The sequence below is a fragment of the Anolis sagrei genome, chromosome 1 (assembly GCF_037176765.1).
Source record: "Anolis sagrei isolate rAnoSag1 chromosome 1, rAnoSag1.mat, whole genome shotgun sequence".
Taxonomy (NCBI): domain Eukaryota; kingdom Metazoa; phylum Chordata; class Lepidosauria; order Squamata; family Dactyloidae; genus Anolis; species Anolis sagrei.
In genome coordinates this window covers 308213852-308236573 of record NC_090021.1, presented here as the reverse complement: position 1 = coordinate 308236573, position 22722 = coordinate 308213852, and the positions used below count along the sequence as shown (strand labels likewise).

The 22722-nt window shown below is 38.7% G+C and overlaps 1 protein-coding gene across 47 annotated transcripts in view; it reads right to left on the bottom strand.

Moving 5' to 3' along the window:
* The window catches only part of NRXN3 (neurexin 3), a 1474105-nt gene that overhangs the window by 816739 nt on the left and 634644 nt on the right, over positions 1-22722 (bottom strand). For all 47 annotated transcript variants that reach the window (XM_067462930.1, XM_067462932.1, XM_067462927.1 and 44 more), the window contains one exon: positions 10946-11065. In XM_067462930.1, the coding sequence (XP_067319031.1) occupies positions 10946-11065 (120 nt within the window). The remainder of the gene's footprint in view (positions 1-10945; positions 11066-22722) is intronic.

Here is a 22722-nt window from a genome sequence, read left to right as displayed (position 1 = left end):
GTTCAGAGAAAGTGAATAAAATAATCAAGGGTCTGGAGAACAAGCCCTATGAGGAGCAACTTAAGGAGCTGGGCATGTTTAGCTTGCAGAAGAGAAGACTGAGAGGAGACATGATGGCCATGTATAAATATGTGAGGGGAAGTCACTGCTGTCCTGGAGACTAGGATGCGAAGCAATGGCTTTTAACTACAGGAAAGGAGATTCCACCTGAACATGAGGAACTTTCTGCCCGTGAGAGCTGTTCAGCAGTGGAACTCTCTACCCCAAAGTGTGGTGGAGGTTCCTCCTATGGAGGCTTTTACACAGAGGCTGGATGGCCATATGTTGTGTGTGCTTTGAATGTGATTGTCCTAAGTCTTGGCAGGGGGTTGGACTGGATGGCCCACAATGGTCTCTTCCAATTCTATGGTTCTATGATTCTTAAACACATTTATTTTAATACATGCAACTTTGTGTTCAGTCTTTGCTAAGGTACAGATCTGTACATTGGATGAAAATTTTGTACTTCACAATTGAGTTTGAAACAGCCATTTGCTTTGGTATTGTATCATTTCCATTCACATCATTTGCATGAAACTGTAGAAGATCTAAACAACACATTTCTCCACCATCGCAACCAGAAGAGCTGCCATCTGGACATGTTCTGGCCCTTATAAAACAATGAACAAAACTTCAGCACAGGCACAGGCAAGTGGATTTCTTCTCCAGCTTGAAATGGTTACACAGAAGCAGCCTACAATCTCTTGGCAAGAGTGAAAGCTTTGGGAAAGCTTTTTTTCATTCAGCTTCCCACCCATGATTTCCTGAGCCATCTGGTGGTCAGCAGGAAGAAAGAGAATGTAGAAAACAATTAAGCTTCACCGAGCACATTTCTCACAAGAGCTACTACAGTGAGCTTTGGAAATTCCTGCTATAGCATATGCAGTTATTTAACGTTACTGTCTGGGAAGCTCTGACACTTACACAAATCAAACCAACTCCATCTAATCTAAGCCATGTCATAAGCACTACCACTGATGGTTGTATTACTCAAACTATGAGGGGTGTCACAATTTTAGAGGCACGAACAGAGTAATTCTGAACATCAAAATTGAGTTATAAAGGAAACCTGCCACTTCCAATCAATACAGGTCTCTGCCTCAGGCTAGAGGGAATGACAGGTGACAGGCTTGCTTGCTGCATTGAGTGAAATATTAGATAATCCTGGGAGTGTTGTGCTACGGTGGGTAGGGAGAAACGAGGGAGTGTGGAATATAATAAGGGACTGGAACAATTGGCTTGTGCTGGGGAGTTTTCTTCCATTGTAGATTCCCTACTGAGCTGAAGTCAGTATGTGAATTTCACCATATACTGAATTGAAGTGAGGTTACAGCAAAAATGGGCAAACTTTGGCCGTCCCGGTAGGCTGTTAGGAATTCTGGGAGTTGAAGTCCAAAACACCAGGACGGCCAAAGTTTGCCAATGCCTGGGTTAGAGGGATGTGTCATCATCGCACTCAGAATGAACAAGTCATCAGACCCTCCTTGCACCATTGCTCAGAGCAGGTCAAGCAATATTTCCTAATCTTTATAAAGGCAACCAAGTTAAAAACTGCTTGTTATTATCAGCACCTAAAATGCACTTTCCCTGCACACCACAGGTTGCTTTCACGCTGTTGTCCTTCTGTTCCTGTACTGTTTTGGTTTCATAGCAACTCTGGCACAGATTGTATATAGGTTGGCTTGACTCTAAGAGAAGGATTGTAACTCAACAGTAACCCATTTGCTTTGCAAATGTGAAGATCTAGTTTCCGTCTTTAAGATAAAAGTTGTTACAAGAATTGAAACAAATAAATAACTATTTTGTATCCAGCCCACAGTGCTTCACAGCTGAGTCTAATGCAATACTCACCAGTAACTATCTTATACTATTGATCTCCAGCAGAGCTCTGCAATGCTAAAATGGTATTTGTCTTTTCACTGGACAATGAAAGGTAATAATTAGCACATTAGTCAGGTTGGGTAATAAATTTGATCCTAGACTTGTCATTTTAATTTTTCTGTCATTTTTATTATTATTAAAAAGGCTTCCAAGGGACTTGTCATAATGTGAGGCCTACACCACATAACAAACTCCTTGTTTCTTTTTCTTTTTAAAAAAGTATCCTGTCACTATAGAATCATAGAGTTGGAAGAGACCTCATGAGACATCCAGTCTAACCCCCTGCCAAGAAGCAGGAAAACTGCATTCAAAGCACCCCCGAGAGATGGTCATCCAGCCTCTGTTTAAAAGCTTCCAAAGAAGGAACCTCCACCACACTTCGGGACAGAGAGTTCCACTGCTGAACAGATCTCTCTGTTAGGAAGTTCTTCCTCATTTTTAGGTGGAATCTCCTTTGTTGTACTTTGAAGCCATTGTTCTGCATCCTAGTCTCCAGGGCAGCAGAAAACAAGCTTGCTCCCTCCTCCCTATGACTTCCTCTCACATATTTATACATGGCCATCATGTCTCCTCTCAGCCTTCTCTTCTGCAGGCTAAACATGCCCAGCTCTCTAAGCCATAGGATTATTCTCCAGCCCCTTGGTCATTTTAGTCGCTCTCCTCTAGACACACTCCAGCATGTCACTATTTATATTTAAGATTTGTTTCATGATCTCATCAAGGGAGAGATAATTCTAAGGCCTTGTAAAATATGAATATAGGATGGCATCTGGACTCCTCTATGACCTTTCACTCAATTTACACTTGTGTGCAGTTATATAAATGGCAGATAATGCTAAGAAATCCAGTTACAGATATGTGAACATGCATAATGGAACAGTGGTTTTCAGAACGTACAGCAAGTTTGTAATAGCTAGTTCCAAACCAGCCTGAGACTGAAGACACAATTCTTTCCAACACTTCAAAATGTGACAGAAGATTCCCTCCATTTCATCCTTCACTTTGCAAGGTAGCTCACAAAACCTATTCTTATGTCATTCCAAACTGGAATTCAGGCTTATGGACTAAGTAAGCTTTGAAGGCTTGCCCTCATTTTTATTGATTAACATTTTGTTGCAAAAACCCCTTATTTTCTAATGATTATCTTTATTATTTATAGAGCTTATATCAAATAGATCTGCTTCCAAAGTCTACTTCTTGTTCTACATCCTAGTAAAGACTTTGCACCTACTGAATGGTGCTGTTCTGCTTGCTGAGAGGAATTTAGATGACCCTCGGGCTATTGGAGTACTGGAAGGCATGGATCTTCTTTGGCACATGAAGCTGTGCATGTGAAAAGCATACTGTTTTTTAAAGATTGCTGTAAAATTGTAAGAGGAAAAATAGGCATTGAAGCTCAGGAGCAAGACTGACAAGTCAGCTTTAATACTGCCCCAGGGATATTTTTTTTAAAATCCACAATCCATTTCCTCTTTTCCTTTCTTCTCCCTTAGTAGAAGTAATATACAGAAATAGGTAAAGGGCCTTTCTACTGATTTCCTATGGAAAGAAGAGAGAACATTGACATTTTACCTTACTTAACCTGATATGATGACTGGGGATCTCCCCTTTTTCCTATTTTCTAAGTTGCATATTGCTCAGAATTGTTGGAATCCACATCCTTTATATGCCTATGTTCATGAGTATTTGAAGACCATGTCACTTTCTAGTAGTTTAGTCACACCATGTTCACAACAACCAGCTTGTTTCATGTGGTTACTCATACCCTCTTGCTTTAATATACATCAGATAGGTGTCCTTTATTCTCTGGAATATCATCTGCTTTCACCTCTCTCTCCTCTCCCATCCATGAAACATGTATACTACTAACTGCTTCTTCAAGTGTTTCTGATACTTTGTAGTGCTTTTTCTTTACCTTTTTTGAACAAAACAAACCCTTCTTTATTAGGAACAGATATGTGCAAGCAAAACTATTTATCACTGGGATAGTATCACATGAGGCTCCTCAAATAGTTTCTGTCATGACAAGCCCATCTTGCTTGAGATTGGAGTACACCTGTCTGGTCCCTCTTTTATCCCACCAAGCCTTATTAAAATCAGCTGCGGGGATGTAATACTTTCCAAACTGTGCATTCCCCAACTTTTAACATGCCTCCATTTTTTGTTTTCCTTTTTTTTTCTATGAAAATTGTGCAATTCCAAGAGTTCACAGTCTCACAAGATCAGTCTTTGGTTCTGTGAGAAATTTGCACCTCTGTACTTGCACATTTTCAATGTACTGAAGCATTGTCCCTATGAACAATTAAAAGATGAATTAAAAACTAAGCATTTTGCAATTAAAAGCCTTTTCCTATTTTATGTATCTTGTAAGGAAAAGGTGTAGTTTTGACTTTGCAACCTTGTTCAGCAACACAAAATCATGCATGTATGAGAAGTTCTCCAAGCACCCTTGCCTTGCAAAGCAAGGAAACATTTAAATAAGAAGTAAAATCCATATATGTGACTTGATACAGCTACAGAGCTGTGTTGTTTTATATGATGGTTTATGTAATTTATTTATGTGGACTTTATTGTTATTGTATTATTTTGCTTATGTACTTATGTACTTACATGTCTTTAATATATTTGCACTATTGAGTTCTATTGTGAGCTGCCCCGAGTCCCTTCATGGTAGTGAGATATAAATAAATTATTGTTGTTATTGTTGTTGTTGTTGTTTCTTGAATTAAGAAAACATTTTTAAAGGAGGTAGTTGGGGAGAAAGGGGAAACATTTGGCTTTGCAGTCAGAGATCTTCTGTCAGCCTACTGGAAGGAAAATGGAAATAGATTGGGAAAGGGAACCACAATGGAAAACAAGGAACGCCCAGAACATGCCCACAATAGACATCACTGTCCCAAAGTCACTGCAGAAGTGGCTTCATATTACCGTGTGGTAGAAAATGCTTCTGAAGATTCCTTGAACACATGGTGAGCATCTCTAAAATGGCGGTTGCCTGTTTTAAAAAATGACTGTTTAAACACAAGCTGAAGATTGGTTTGCACCAAGTTTACAATGATGTCATGTGATAGTATATTTTTCCATTAGTGGCTAGGGAGCTTCCAGTGTGGCTTACATGCCTCATGTGATCATGTCCATAATTTCTTTTTGCTAGACCCTGTTTATGGAACAGAGTATCCGGTGACTTATTTGGATTCTTCCTACCACATTAATAACTGCTAGAAGGAACCACTATTATTTGTCACAGTGCTCCAGGTCACTCCCCATAGCATTCTGGGACATGTACTCAGTGCGGATCTGGGAAATGCTTCATATCACTGTAAACAATGCAAGGTGGGAGAGAGAAAAAGAAAGCCATCCAATGAGGTTGTCAGATAAATAGCACCACTGCTATTACCCAGCCTTTTCACAGAAATCTATCCCCTGTTAATAACAGATAGATAGATAGATAGATAGATAGATAGATAGACAGACAGACAGACAGACAGACAGACAGACAGACAGATAGATAAAATATTCTTAGTGGAAGAAGAGACCCAGTGGCAGCAGGGAAAGGGAGAAGGAATGAAAGAACCAAAGAAAACTGAGAGTAGGGCAAGGATGTGCCATGTTCTGCTTAGGCATAATTCACATGATGTGAATTAAATCTCTTTCTAGTAAACTGGATATTTCTAATCAGTTTTATGAACAGCCCTGGAGACTGCTACTGGATAAAATTTAGCAGCTAATAGGTTTATTCACACACAGTTAATGAAGCATGTGCAGATTTATTTCCTCCATGCCACAACTTTCCATGCTTATTGCTTTTGGTACCAATAAGTAATAAGTTGAGCACATTAGAAATGAGTTGGTGGTAATTAAATACCAGCAATGAAAAGGAGCCTTGCAAGTTAAATCAAGCTGAAATGCATTGGCAATGGAATTATAGAGGTCACCCCGTACAGGGCTAGAGGAAATGGCCCAATAGCAGCAGGCATGTTTATGAACATGCATAGTCTCAGTTTGAATCCTGTCACCAGTTTGCTGGGAGGTTCCAAACAAGGATAGGAGAGTACTAATGCATTGCACACCTGACATAATAACGTAGTAGAAGGATAATAAGAAATATACTGGAAAAAATACTGAAGTCTACAAAACAGACATTCTCGTGAACTGATAAACAGAAGGTGTTCACACTGTTCCCATTGAGATTTGCTGCCAAATTCCCTCTGTATTTCAGGCCTTGAAAGAGCATTTGAACTAAAACCTACTATAGCTGGGAGATATATTTTACTCATTCATGATCCAGGTTCTCTTAAACCAGTGATTCTCAACCTGTGGGTCCCCAAATGTTTTGGCCTTCAACTGCCAGAAATCTTAACAACTGGTAATCTGCCTGGGATTTCTGGGAGTTTTAGGTCAAAACAGTGGGGAACCCATAGGCTGAGAATGACTTTCTTAAACCATCTGGATAAATAATATAATCGATGCTTTATAACATTGTGAAATCCCAATGGCACCCAAGTATGTACACCATGGCCTAGGAAATATCCATGGTATTCTTAGGCCTTGCAGGTTTTAATCCAACACACTGAAGCCTGAATATATTTTAAACTTTGATAGGGAATTCCAACTGAATTCCACAGTGAATCCGTATTCTATGTCTATCCCTGATCTAATGTTGATCTAGAACGAATTTGGCTTTAAAAGTCCTGTCCACTAAATTGAAATTGAATCCAGACAAGACAGAGGTACTCCTGGTCAGTCTCAAGGCCGAACAGGGTATAGGGTTACAGCCCGTGCTGGATGGGGTTGCACTCCCCTTGAAGGCGCAGGTTCGCAGCTTGGGTGTGATCCTGGATTCATCGCTGAGCCTGGAGCCCCAGGTCTCGGCGGTGACCAGGGAAGCATTTGCACAGCTTAGGCTCGTGCGCCAGCTGCGCCCGTACCTTGGGAAGTCTGACTTGACCACGGTAGTCCATGCTCTGGTTACATCCCGCTTAGACTACTGCAACGCTCTCTACGTGGGGTTGCCTTTGAAGACGGCCCGGAAGCTCCAACTGGTCCAACGTGCGGCAGCCATGATACTAACAGGAGCGGGACTCCCCTGCTGTACCAGCTCCACTGGCTGCCGATCAGCTACCAGGCTCAATTCAAGGTGCTGGCATTGGCCTATAAAGCCCTAAATAGTTCCGGCCCAAAATACCCAACTGACCGCCTCTCGGCCTATGAGCCCACGAGGACTTTGAGACCTTCCGGGGAGGCCCTGCTCTCGATCCCGCCTGCGTCACAGGCACGGCTGGTGGGGACGAGAGATAGGGCCTTCTCGGTGGTGGCTCCTCGGCTGTGGAACACCTTTCCCGTGGACATCAGGCTAGCCCCCTCCCTGTTGATATTCCGCAGGAAGTTAAAGACCTGGCTGTTTAAGAAGGCATTTGATCAAGAAGTGCAATGACTGGTAATTTGACCATAGGAATGGAACAACGGACATGATATCGGATTGTGGGTTGACGATGAGACGATTCGGAATAGCTTTTGTAGTAATGTTGATGTTTTGATAAGATGTTTTTCTGATAATGATGAATTGTGGATTATTTTACACTATGTTTTGTAATTTGCTCTTGTTTTTCCATGTTGTACACCGCAATGAGTCGCCCTTGGGCTGAGAATTGCGGTATATAAGCGCAGTAAATAAATAAATAAATAAATAAATCCCAAATTACATTCAACATTCCACATTTGCAGGTTTAGCTTTGAGAGATTTGATGATTCGCAGATTTGATTAAAATGTTCTTTTTCAAGGAATCTCTAGGTTGTCTGGTAAACATTGCTCATAGTGTCATGCAAATAGACAACAGATTCCCAGAGGTGCTCTCTCAGGTAAAAAAAAAAATGATAGGTTTTTATTTACCTTGCTGGGTTACAGGTCTTCTGCCTGCAACCCTAGCAAATGTAGGGGGTTGGCTGTATATTATTTCTATTCCTAACCTAAATTATGTGGGTGTGTCTAATGCCAGTGTCAATTGACATGATAGAAGGCCACAATAAGATATAACAGATCTGGATGACTGATGTCATCCATTTTATCAGACATTACTGATAAAGCATGGCACAGAACCATGGACTAATAAAAGTTCCACCACAAGCATAACATTCAAACAGCTTCCTTTCTCTGAGGACAGAATCAGGCATAGAAATGTATCTGAATACAAGGAAAAGAGACAGGCACATTTTGATTTTTCCGCTAGCCGAATGAAAACCTGTTATAGCATTTCTAGTCAACAATGTATTGTTCACTATAATTTGAGCATATAGAAAATACAATAAATAAGAAGAAAACTAAGTAATGCTTAACTAGGGGGTTAAACAACATTTCTCACCAAATATCTGTCTAAAACATGTTTTTCTCTGTTTTCACAAGACTCTCACATAAACGGTTGATCAACTGGAAAGAGGAATGGAGAATTCCAGGCACTATGATTTTTTTTCAATTTTAACCAACATAAAAAGGAAAGCACATAACAAGTTTTGACCTAAGAAAATACTAACATATGTATTATATATTTGCATCTATGAGAAATGTAGAATATATTATAAATCAACTGTGAAAGGATGAAAGGATCCACAAAACTAGGACTATGTAGATATGATACGTGCACTCAAACAAACTTCAACTTTTCCCTGCTCTACCAATTGTTCCCTCTTCCTTCTATGCAACTTGTATGTTTCCTATGGAAAAAATGTGCACATATTTACACACTTTCGAAATTATGCCAGTGGTTTGCATTCACCTCCCAACTGACTAGAAAAATTACATGCATTCTTAATGCAAGTAGTTTTATATTCATGTTTTCAAAATATGTCAATTTTTCTAGACACGTTTTTCAAAATTCTGAGATGTATTCCAGCTGCAAAGTATGTCACCTCTATATTTCTTTCAAGGGCATGCAAATCAGATGGAACAAATATCCCAGCAGATCAGTACTTAGAATAGAGGAAAATACATGTTTCTCACTTGAAATTGCATAGGACCATACATTTTCTCTCCTAGTTCGCTGGAGATCAAATTCATGTAAGGCTCAAAACTTGGGTGGGCAACTGTGGAAGAAGGAGGAGTCAATTCTAATCTTGAATCCTATCCCACTCCTAGAAGGCCCCACTGATGTACCAAAGCCCAGACCTCTTACAACAGCAAAACTCTCATGATTTTTCTGCCCAACCTAACCCCTCCCCTACTGCAAAACAAGGCACCCACAAATCTTGAAGCTCCTAGAAGCCAAAAAAGAGGGCAAAATAGAAACAGAAAATCAATAGCATCACTTCAAGTTTTGACTTATTTTGGACTGTTTGTTTTGGCTTCTGAGGTTTGGGGTTTCCAGAAATGTGACTGCTGGTAGTTGGGAGGCAGTACCACTACAGTGATTCTATTTTATCAGAGGGGGGATTGAGGGATGCATGTGGCCTATTGGCCATGCTTTACCCAGTCTTGGTCTACATCTTTGTTTCACACAAGTCTCCATATCTTTCAAATTCCAGTTTCCACCCACCTTACCTGTGCTCACTAATAGGTTTAATGGGCAACTTTGGGGCAATATAAGAATTTGGAGCCTTTATTCTATTTTAAATAAGTAGAGGGGCTCCCTTGTGGGATGTAGTTGGAAGTAGGAATTTGGATGATTTAGAGGTTTTGCGTACACATAGGCAACTTTATGGTAAATGGTAGTTCCCAAGCCCAAAAACTCGGAGGTTCAAGCCCCATGATAGGGATTGGAAATAATGTTAGCAACCAACTTTCGTCAGTCATTCAGAGATCTCAGGGATTGAATGTGAATAACGTGGGATAGCCATACAAACACAAACATGGGTGTGGGCCTGGAGAAAAGATAATATACAGTCTTTAAGGTATGGATTCACTCCGGAAAGTCACACCTCTTTATTTAGTGTTTAGTGTACAATGCGCTTTAGTTCTGGAAAGACTATTTATCATTAGAACAAGACAGTTACCTGTGATTTAAAAGAAAAATACAATTCCTAATACATAGTCAAATTGTAAGCAAATGTTAGCAGACTCATGAACACAAGTTGGGACTTACCTTTTGCAGACCCCGGCTGGAAAGATTGAGAGCAGTCCATGTGAACTTACCTTTCCGGCTCCTTTATGAAGACATCTTGCCACCATCATCCTTTCTTTGTCTCCATTAAGATGAACACAATAGCAAAATGGGTGGTGTCTCAAACCTCCTTTGCTTTATATGAGTAAGGGCCACATTCAACATTGCTCATTAAAATTAAGAACCTATTCCTGGAACCAGACCTTTGATGGCTTCATTATATCAAACGTTGTTTCCTGGGGTTTTTTTGTGACCCTCTTTCCAGTTTTTCAGCGGTTTAGCTAGAAAATAGGCATGCTTACAGCCCTCACTATACAATCTTTTGATATATGACATATACCTTATGATGTACATTGTAAACATTTCCCTATATTCCAGTGACAATATAGGGAAATAGGTTGGCTGTTTTTCCATGTTGAGAAGCTAGTGTGAAAACTAGCCCAGATTACTTGGTGCAAGAGTGTACCACAAACAGACAACTGTTAAAAAAATATAGAAGCAAAAGACTTCAGGAGTTCTATTTAATAACTTTTCAGCTTTTGCATGCACTTACAATAGACTAAAAACTGAATGTTGTGACTGAAAAACTGTAAGAAGTGAATGTACTTCATTTACCAAAGCTCTGATTATTGTCTAGCACATACAGTTCCATCTGGTTGCTATAAAAAGAACATCAATAAACCCCTTTTCATTTGTCTTTAAATATGAAAACAGAATGCACTCAAGCACTTTCATACCAGATCAAAGGAAGAATAATTATGCTCCCCTTTATTCAAATAATCTGTCTTTTAAAACTAGTTTCCTAGGAAGCTGATGAGCCATCTCGGAGATTGGTATACATGTCCAGAGTTAGGCTCCCAAACTACACCCAAGTAATACACCAAGGACTTCCAGGGCTTTGCATAAAATTCAATTTAGAAAAAGTTAAGACTCACGGTCATTGCACTGGTTCCCAGAGTATGATGTCATGGAACAGTCACAAGTGAAGCCTTCCCATTGCTGGATGCAGATGCCCTGGTTGGCACAGGAATCTTCTTGGCAGGTGGTGCTTGGTCCTGAGATGCAGTAGTCAGAAAATTAAAAAAACAAAGAAAAGCAATTGGAAAGGAGTCATAAAAATAGTCCGTGACTCGTCATCATCATGCACCAAGGAAGTAAAGGAAACCAAAACACTTTTCCATTTCAAGGACATGCAACAAAAAACCAGGACACATAGAAGACACAGAGAATTGCACACTCAGCAACAAAGAGAGAGCTGTGGCACACAGGAGAAAGGTGTGAAAGGTCGCATATTCCCTCCTAGGCAGGCTCAGAAGAAATGTTCATAACATCTCAAGTTTGCTCTCCAAAGTATCAAGGCCCATCATACCCTGATCCTCCAAGTTCTCCCTCTACTATTTGACTCCTTATCATTGTTTTTTCATCAAGATTGGAATGGGACATGGAGTTCTTTGAACCATCCAAGCATTTCTTCAAGGAGATTTGGAAGATGAGAGAGGGACTGACAGCCCATTTGGGCAGTAAAAGCCCATTCCAGTCAAAGTCTTTTGAAATGGGTTGGACCTTTTTTCTGATCTACCTCTTCCCCTATCTCTCATTCCTCATTACAACTCTGTAAGCATTTTCTCCACCAAAATGATAAGAACCTTAGATCTACATTGGTGGTTCGTTTCTATGATAATCGCTGCAGATTTGAGGATTCCAAAAGCCATGCTGGTGTACATGAACCCAGTCATATTTTTAGGATTCACTTCTAACTTACAATTTTGTATGCAGTTGTAATAAAGCATATTATGCTTTATTTTCCATTAATATTTGTTTCTCTGATGCAACCCTGCATCTTTGAAGAATGAATCACAAGTAGTGGAGATACTAAGAAAAGCAAGACACATCCCCCTCCCCAATCCAAGGCTCTGTAACATCTGGATATAATGTATGAGTAGTATGCTTTGTGCTTCATCAATCAGATTTTTTTGCTCCCTCTTACACTATTGTGGAACATTAAGTTAAATATAGCTTATTTTACAGCTGTATGAAACTCAGCAGATTTGAAAGAATGGAGAAATGATCTTCACCTCTCCATCAACAAAGAGAAGGTTGCATGTTGTGTTAACTGATGATGAAAAAGATTCAGAAATACAGAAATCTGTGTCCTCAGCAATTTCCCCATAACCATCAACCAAACAAACAATAGATAAATTCATCTTGTGTGTCATTGAGAAAATAATCAAAGAAAGGGAGGGAGGGGAAACCTAGTGCCTTAAATGCAGAGTTCCCTTTAGTGGATCTAGAGACAAAAGAAATTTCTTCTGAAGGAAAAGGGAGGTTGTTTTTATCTATACTGGCAAATATATCTCCCAAAGAGTGTTCTAGAGGGTTTAGGTAACCATCAGAACTGTATGGGAGGCAGCATGGGCCATGTGGTAAAGAAAGAATTGCCCCCCCCCCCACTTTCTTGCACTAGTGTAGAGGTAGGCAACTATCATGGATTTGTGACCCAATTATCTTCCTTGGGGCATTCCAAATGTTGTGTGGACTGTGAAACATGTCACAGCAAATTCTGTAAGTTATTGAAAGTCCATTTCTGTTTTGGTGTGGGTAGAGGAGGGAGAAATACTTCCCCCACAATATGTAACAATGAGCAATTTCTCCAAGCTATTTAAAAGAGAATTAGTTACTCCTAGTAGTTTCCAGGTGAGGCAATTTACACACACACATATACACACACACACACACTTTTGTGGGGAGAATAAAAGGGACAATCTAGGTATATCTGGAGAAATCAAGGCCTTGGGTACAGCCAAATTCTTAATGGATCAACTAGTGTTCCCAGGCCCTCACTGAATAGCAGACCCTGTGCTGAAAGAAAATCTTGTACCTTGCTTTCTCTCCTTCCCCAGTCTCTCATTGAATTTCACATTGTTTGTGTTTAGCATCAATTTTGAATATGTTACATGAGTAATTCAGTTTAAAAAATTACAATCCAGATATTATTCCCATGGAATTTGCTGGGCTGAAAATAGGTTCATGCATGAAGATTTTTGTGTCACTAACTATTGTGTTCTACATTTTATTTATTATTTTTCTGGGCCACCACTCCTAGAATAGCTCATGCTTTAACACAAAGGAAATGTTCCAGGCCCCTCTGCTCCTTAATTGAACCTTGGCCATGTATTGCATTGCATTGTATCGTACTGTGTTATATTATATTTATATATTAGTTTTCTGTCAGAATGGGGCCCCAAGTGACTGTGAAGGGCATTTTAGTTCCTTCTGGAAATGGAAGGGCAAATCAGGATCAGTAAACATAGAGATCTAATAGTATGCTGAAAACAAAGAGTTTGGGGGATTCTCTTGAGGTCAGCAATGGTATGTTATATCTGCTGACTTTGAGGAGATGTTTTTAAAATCATTTTCTATATTTCTCATTCGCCCACCCTCTGTAATACCATTATTTTACTCAATTGTAGGGTAGGTCATAATTCCCAGTATTCAGATGACGAGGTAGGCTATATGGACTATATCAGTTTGAAAGCACATTAGAAATCATGATTCAGTGCTATGGCATGCTGTGATTTGTCAGAGGTGGAAAAGATTTCCTAATTTGCCTTACCTTTTAACATCTATTCTCAGGAAAATTGTGGTGGACGTGAAAATTCCTTATGAAATACAAAAGACTCAAAGATCCAGAAAAGTGTGTGTGTACTCTTATGGGGTTTTCTTGAAAGCTACCAAATTACAAATGTACACACACTCCAGAAACATAAGTCAAGTTCTAGAGTTATTTAGGAGTTTATGGAACACAAAAGCTTTCAGGACATATCTTTAATGATTCTCTGGTGTGTGTGTGTGTAAGGACTCTTTCATTTACAAAAACAGTAACATTAGCAGCCTGCCATTCCAATAGGCCAATGTGAGTGGTGTTTGCAGGGTAGCTGCATTACAGGATATTAACACACCATGGGGTAGGGGAAACAGATCTTCTGTTGGTTCCTATGTAACAAGCCTCAGGAAAAGACTGCAGGTAAGAGCAATGCTACCATCTGCCTGGATTACATATACATTGCCTCAGAGTACCTCTCTCTAAATATCAAGATATTATAGCCACAAAATTGGGTGCTCTAGGCTTACTGAAGAACCAGCTTTTGGCTTTTTCCTTCTTGCTCATTTTCAAACAATACAAAATCATTTTCTCTCTCTCTAATGGTGGCATACATTCCATTAGATTGGGTTCAAACTAAACACTCTCTATATCAACTTCCGTTACCAGGGAGTGCACTACTACATTCACATCGGAGTATCCATACATATATATTCCAAAACCAGAGAAGGGCAATTATCCCAGGTCCATGGGACAACTTTATATCATGGAACCCTCTGAGGTTCACATAATCTATAGAAAAATAAGGAAAAAATCTGTCATGATCAGAAGTCCACTTCTGGTTTTGAGAAGTTTGAGTATTGATTCTAGATATTGTTATGTTAACTGCAAGGAGGGGGCTTTGCAGCCTATTTAAAAAGCAATCTGTTACACTAAGAGGCTTTCAGGAACGCCCCACCCCATCTTTTTGGGAAGAAGAAAAGGGGGGGGGGGTTCTGGAGGAGCTGTGGGCCACAAAAACACCCTCAATGTATGCCCTCTAAACTCTTCCTGGAGCAAATTTACTACAACATCTGGGTTGCTCCCTAGAACATTTTTCCTCAAGCAATGTGGTGAACTCCCTTCTTTGAAGCTACTTAAGAATGTGCAGATGGACATCTCTTAGGAAAGATTCAATAGTATATTAATGCATAGCAGGAGGTTTAACTAAATGGCCATTGCAGATCCTTCCAGCACTATGATTCTTTAGTTCTACTATGCCCCCTCCCCTCCCCATTTGTCATTCACATGTCACTGGAGTGATAAATCTAACCCGGATTATAGTCAGGTTTATCTAAAGTATGAAATCTATTTTGAGGGTAGGGTTCAATACTTTGGATGGTTCCTTTAAGGTTCAGACTAAAATCAAGAATGGATTCATCACTCCACTGACATGGGAGCTACTAGCTGTTCCTGTGTATTTCCAAATATTTCATAAATGCATGAAAATTGTGGAAGATGTGAGCATGCGCAAAACAGCAAAACAACACAATTCCAAAAGAATTAGCAGTCAGATCACAGGACATGTGGGTGTACAATAGCATATTTACATGGCACTATTTTATTTAAAGAAGCAGATGTATGGTTTAATGAAATAATAACTATTATTATTTCAGAAGCAGAGCAAGCTGCTGAGAGACTCAGGCACTGTCTAATCAAATGAGCTTATTTGGCTTGTTCCCACTGGTTTGTGCTTGCACTTAAGGATGTAAAATAACATGCAAAGATGAAGAATTTCAAGAGTTTTTCCCCTGCTGGTCTTTGTACTCCCAGCGCCATATCTTAGGGATTGGGAGCAAGCTTGAAAAATGCACAAAACCTGAATTTTTAATATTTTTGTGCAAAACAATTTTTGCAAACTAAATAAATTTCCACATACGGAAAATCTCACAGCATTTGACTTTTTTTGTCTATATGTTTGTCTGATATGGTGTCTTAATTTGTTTCTTCCCAATGTAAGTTGTGAAATTGTATATTTGTTGTGTTATTGTATATTTTTGATAATGGGTTATTACTTTTGATGTAGATGTGAGTATGTTTTGGGTCTGGGTAGGTTGGGTTATTTGTCCTGGTCTAGTGTTTATGGCATTGAGTGTTTGCCTATATTTGTTCTTAACTGCCCCGAGTCCCCTCGGAGAGATAGGGCAGAATATAAATAAAGTTTTCTATTGTATACATTCATGTTTCCTAGCTTTTCCTTATATCCTACAGAGAAAGCATTTTTAAAACTAACTTCTTTTATGTTTTACAACTTTGTGATCACAATTTACACAGCTCTGAACCAAATATACTCTTAGGACTACATGGGCCTTGTGGAAACAAAAAGTGTCTGGTTTTACCAAATCATGCCTTGGTGCACCTTTTTATTGTTGTAGCTATTGCATCTTTTTTGGTTTTATGGGAGTTACAGTTTTACAAGGTCTTTAGCTTTCTCTGCAGAAGAGTGCTGATGCCTCACCAAACTAGAGAACCAGTTCTCCATAGCTTTGAACCAAGGCAATTAAAGTTGTATCACACTGCATTAATCCTACAGTGAAGATATACTTTAAGTGAAGATCTGTCTCTGTGTAGTGTTTACTGACATTTCCTGATAAAGATGCTCAGTGATGGCCAGGAGCTTTCCAGCTGGCTGAGTGACAGAAACAACAGGACAGGTAAGAATGATAGCCCAGCAGAGCCAAAGAAATTTCAGCCCAACTGGATCACCTGGAATGTACCCCTGCTACTGTTCTGGGTTTGGGATGGAGGATTTCTATTCCATACTTTTCTGCTCTGGACTGGCCCTAGAGTTTGGTATAGGTGTTTGTTCAGAAGACAATGCCTGGATTTGTAGATCTTATACTTGCTTCACTGCTTCAGTAATCAACAAGGGATTTTTACATAGGTACTACACATTCTTTTGGCTGAGAGTTCATCTGCTACCTAGGCTTTTGTTGCTCACAAGTGTAACAAGTCTCCCTGTTTGCAATGCTGCAATCTTGGCCAGAGCAAGAGAGATGTCACAAAGAATTAGGATTACAGAGAAGAAAGCATGAGATGCTCACTAGAGGTTTAGACTCCAACCAAGGCTGTTTTCATACGCATTAAGTGATAACGGTTAAGGACAGGAGCAAGCAAGATACATAATTTATGTGCACTGGGATTGCGAAATGACTTTAAATAACATCTTTCTCTGGTCCCTCCACAAGGTGTCAGAAGCTCGGTTTTAATTCATGCTTTCTCTGATGCATTTAGCAAAACCCTGTCCATTTCATAAAGCTTTAAAGTCTCAATGCTTCATTGTGGAAAGAATTGTATCCCCTGATTGAAATGTAAGAACAGTCTGTTTATACATCTTAATTTGCGAAGAGATTCAGTTATTATTTTTTTCTCTCTCTTGGACACATTCACGCAATCCCTCACACACTGCATCTGTTTAAAGGAAATTTCTTCTGCATTTAGGAAGTATTTTTCAGCTCACACAAGATAGAGGGGGAATGGAAAACTCAAATGCTGTCAGCCTAGAATGAAGCTGTGCAATCTAAGATATTATCCCTACAAAAGCATATGCCACAGACAGATGCTCTCTCTCTGTGTTAATTGCCACTGTATACTATGCAGCTGTTAAAAGCCTACATTATAAAAATATGGCATATCTTTTTAGCACCTCCTCAGAGACTGGACTGAAAACTGAATGAAACTTCCTCAGCTGTATGCCCTTCAGAGATGTTGGACTACAGGTGAACAATGACTAGAGGATGCAATCTGAAACATTTGAAAGCAGAGCCAAATGATATCTTTCATGTCAATAGGACAGCAAAACTGTTCCATGTTTTGCATGAACTTTAAAAGAAATATTCAGTGTGTTAAAATTTATTTGGGAGACAGTGTTCAATATCATGGAAAACATCTTTAAAACTTGGAGTGGATTCACTGTCAAAGAAGACACCATCTGTTCCCATATGTAGGACACATGATCAGGCTAGTATTCGATATTTGATTTTTATACTATGTAATAAGAATGTAAACTAGGAGGCAGATAATGTGTCTCCTAATACCTGAGGACTAGTAACTGCACATTCTGATTGTGAGTTTCCCATAGGTGTCCACCTGGTCACTGAAAGAAAAAATAGAGCGAGGGGAGAGCAACTGTTCGGGTTGTTTGTGAATGTTTTAAGTATCCCTGAAAACCTTATTTCATCCTGAATAATTTTTGAAAGGACATCTATGAAACAGGATGAAAGCACATATTCAAGTACCCCTATCAATGTCTTTAATTGGTTTGGTTTGTTTTCAATAACTGAACCAAAACTGATTGATGCTGCAATGCCAGAATGTTACCACACTTACAACCCTGTCCTTATTGGACTAGAATCACAAACATGACTGGTCCAGAAAGCACATCCTTCACATATGAGCCTGCCCAATTTCCCTCTATGAGCTCGCTCAAGTCTTATACTTTTTAAGGGGAGGGGGCATTGCTCTCCATACCATCCCACCTGATTCACTGGTGAATACATATTGCATATGGCTGCATGGGATATAACATTCTTAAAGGAGGCTCCCATAGTTTTAGGAGTCTTTCCCAAGCAAGGTCCAAGCATCCCCTCTCTGCAGTCTTTTCACTGGCATGAAAAGATTTTCTTGTTTAAATAGACTTTGTGCTTTATATGACTAGGGTAGAGGAATTAGGTGTGCTGTGTATAACATATATTTCGAGTGTTTAAACTTGTTTAAATTAATGCCTACATAATGGTTTTAATTGGATGTATGGCTTAATATTTGTTTTTGTTTTGTTTTCCAAAAAGCTTTTTTTTAGCGGCTCCATTTCATTTTATATCACAAGACACATTGAATTCCACTTGGAGAAATTTAGGACAGAAATCAAATACATGAATAAAGAATAAGAAAAAAATAAATAAATAAAACCAATACTACTTGCCTTCAGTGTCTCAAACCCAAGTTCAAAACTATCAATTTGGAATATCCTGGTTCTATGTTTAGGTCTACCCTTGGGGGTGGCACTATTGCTCAAAAAACATTCCCAGTATTTAAAGTTCTATAAAATGTTGATATCAATTTGAGGACCCCAATTCACTTTGTGAAATAAAACAATATTAAATGGGTATTGAGTGAGTTAAAACCGGAGCATTGAAAATCAGATACTTTGAGGTAACACAAGGGCTGCCCAAAGGTGGTGTGTGTATACACACACACACACACACACACACACACACACAAACAGACACAGGGAGAGATATAACTTTGAGGACAAAAGAAAAAATGTTTTCAACCCCCAAACAAGACAAAATATGTCTGTAGCCAAAGACTAGCTGGAATTTTGTTGGTGTTTTATGCATATGTACCAGAGATATGGTTAGACATTTTTGCCCTATGCAGAACTCCCATATTCATTGTAAGGACACAGAAGTCCCATTAATCATATGAAGCCATTGCACATTGTTGTACATTGGTGCATGAGAACATCACATATGATCACACATTGATCTGCATATGCATTGTGCAGTTATGTATACTGCAGGGAGGTTGTGCATTTGGCTGTACAATGTCACTAATTTATCTACTAATGAGACTGCATTGTGCAATTTCCAGATTGATTCCATAAGCATAAATTTATATCTCTACTCATTGCAGATCATGACCCACCTTGGCCATGAGAAAAGAAATGGAAAACTGATGGGAAGCCTGAACATGAGAACTTATATGATAAAAAAGGATAAGATGAAATCTCACTTGTCTTTTCTAAATTCACATCTGCTAGTGTGCTCACCGTCAGACTTCTGATCGGAGGAAAAAATGAGCAAATATTTCACACTCTGGTCTGTCCAGAGTCAAGCACGCCTAAGCATGCTGAAATGAATGGGATGTGGCCACAGAAATCCAATTTTATGCACATTTATTCGGGAACTGAACCACTGATAGATTCTGAAAATTGTATTCCAAATAAATAAAGCTTCTAGGCTACAAATCAGATGATCCTGTGTTGAGCAGATAACTATTGACAAATATGTTGCTGCTGCTTTTAAATATGTAGTGTGGAGTTATAGTTCCTAGTTGTGCTTCTAGGATTGAACAAGAAGATACGTACCTTCCCTTCTCACCTCCCTTTTCTCTCACTCTAATGTTTTCCCAGGGGGCAGGCCCGCAACAGGATAAGTAAGGTGTAATGTCTAACCAAAAGAAAGTGAACTGCATAAAAGGGAATATGTCTGAAATTGATTGCAGGGAAAGCAAAAGGGTAGGGTAAGTTAAGTGTGTGAGGAAAGGAAACAGGTACAACATTCATCAGCAGTGGAAAGAAGAAGTAGGAAACAAAGAAAGGAAAGCAAGTAAAAGTGTGGAGTGTTAGAAAGGTATAGTGGCAACTTCTTCTCCACCAGACCTCCCCACTGTCCAGGTCATAGCAGCACAGAAAAAAGCCCCTCAGATTTTGAGAGATTTTGAAGTTTCTGTGTGGACTCAAACCTATACAGCAATGGTTGGTTTCCTGAAATTAAGGTACTTCCACATGACTCTCTTTGGCACTTACAATTTCCCCTGTTCCATAGGAAAGAGGTAAGGGTTTAAAAGAAATTTTACAAACATATCCAGGCAAGCATTAACAAAAATGGTCAACCCAGAGTAGTCGTGATCTTGAACAACAAGATTTTTCATTGCAAAAGCTAGCAGAGCTTGGGCCTTACTAGACCATGTGGTCTTTTGAAGGATGCTAGAGAGCCACTGCATATATTGTCAACTGCATACACAGAATAATCATCCACATAAAATTAGAATATAGCCAGCATGTATGGACATCACACATATGTATTTCATTGCATGTAGAAAAGATGGGAATCTATGGCCAACTGCAATATCTTGGCAGATGTCCTAAAGCCAAAGCTATCTGTAAGTTTCATATGCTAACACTAGTCACCATTTGTGAATCTGGGAAATAAAAGAGATTGTATGCTCTAATATACTTTCATAAAATCCATGGTGAGTATATTTCTTCCAAGAATTCAGTTTTCATAGTAGCCAAGCAAATGCCTATGTGTTTCCCTGCAAGTGCTATTCAAGAGCTAAATCTGATACTTCTGGTATGAGTTTTCTTTCCTTCCAAGTTAGATCTTAGGGACACATTACTTGTCTGAGTTCAATTCTCATAATCGCCAATGGCCAAGCTGCCTAGGAGATTCTGAGAATTATAATCCCAAAAATGTATCTCCTTGATGCTTTGAACGCAATCAGATATATAAGTACAGTTGATGGATAAGAGAATTTTTCCCTTTTCCGTCTTTTCTGATCCGCAGGTACCTCAATTATTATTTTATGCCTAGCTTAAGTATTATTTTATTACATAAACTTGATCCCTTCCAATATGGGTTTTTTGTACATTATTCATTTTCTTGTTAATTTCTTTTCTTAAATAGGACTTCATGACAACAAAATTGAGTATATTTACATGGATTCATCTGAATCAAAATACATGACAATGTCAAGGTGCATTAAAAGGATTGGAACGTCATAACATAAAAATAAAATCTGAATTATGCTCATAGGATTCAGTTAGCAATTGAAAGAATTTTTGAGAAATGATCCAAAAACTATGAAAAGGATAATTCTTCACAATTAGGAAGTTATTCTGCACAAAATTCATATGTAGCTTCTTTGCACAGGAAACATCCTTTCTTATTTTCATTTTGCACAGCACAAATAACCTTTGCAAAGAGAAAATCCCCAACTACAGCATATTTCTACATAGGGAACAGCAAACAAACAACATTTCTGTTCAGATGAACTAGTTCCTGTTCAGAAAATACTGTTTCCTGGGGGAGGGAGATAATCTGTTTTGCATGCAACAAAAAACCATGCATGAATTCTGTACAGAATAAGTCCTGAGTTGCAAATTGTCTGCAAAAACTGCAGGTTTTTTTATTTTAAAAACCCTTTTTACAGTAGTAGGAAAATTAGTATACTTATGATTTTTTTTTTCCTTTGAGAATGAAATAGGCAAAGAATCACATTCCTAGTTTTATTACATGCAATGAAATACACAAGGAGTTTCATACACCCAGGTCTTCATGCAGCTTTCATGGTTTGGTTTCAAATTTCCCAGAAGGGAAATTGGTATTCAAATCTGCAGTGTCTGAAATACTTCTGGCTACTATGAAAACTGTAACAAAACTCTCAGGTGATCTCAAGAAGGCTGTCATTCCCAATTTCTACCTTGAACTTTACTCTGATAAAATAAATTCAGGTTTTAATTGTATTTACTTTCTCACTTGCAAGAACTAAAGAACACTTCTCCTGTTAGTTTAAACTTGTTAGCAACCCTTGTCTTAACATATACACTTTCAATATTAAAGAACTGTTTGTATGTTTCCTTTTCTTTTAGTATCTATTGACATTTATATTGCCCAATATTTGTTTTCTGTAGTCCATTCTTCTCTCCTTTAAATTATTTGCAATGTCAAGGGGCCAGTATGGCTGACATTTCTTTCCCAATACACTCCAATAATGGGTATTTGTGACATTACTAGATACCTCTTGAATGAGTATAAAGCTTAAATAGTGTCTGCCAACAACTGTTTCATTTAACAGTAAAAAGAGGAACATTTTCATCAACTTCCCAATATGTAAATAGTTCAACCCTGAAGCTCATTATGTACAAAGAAGACCAGAAATACCAAATAAAGAGAGTAAAATAAATTATCTATGATTTGGGAAGTGAAGAAAAGCATTATAGGTTGGATTTATATTTAATGAAATTTAAGAACAATGAAATAAGTGATATTAGCCATAACTAACATTTTTTTTTCATTGCCTCTGCTGTTACTGAATCAGTTATCACCTATTTATTTGATTCAAAAATCAAAACCACTGGCATTCCGAAGAAGTCCTCTTTTCCAAATTGTCATGCCTCAGTTCCTATTCCTCCTTTCTTTTGTTTTTCCAAAGTGTATGCAACCTCTGAAAGAATATTGATTTTCTATGCCTTGACTACTTCATATCCATAGTAAAACTTCAAGTATATATGTACTTACTTGGAAGTTGATCCCAGAGGTGTTGATGGGACATTAATCCAAGTAAGCA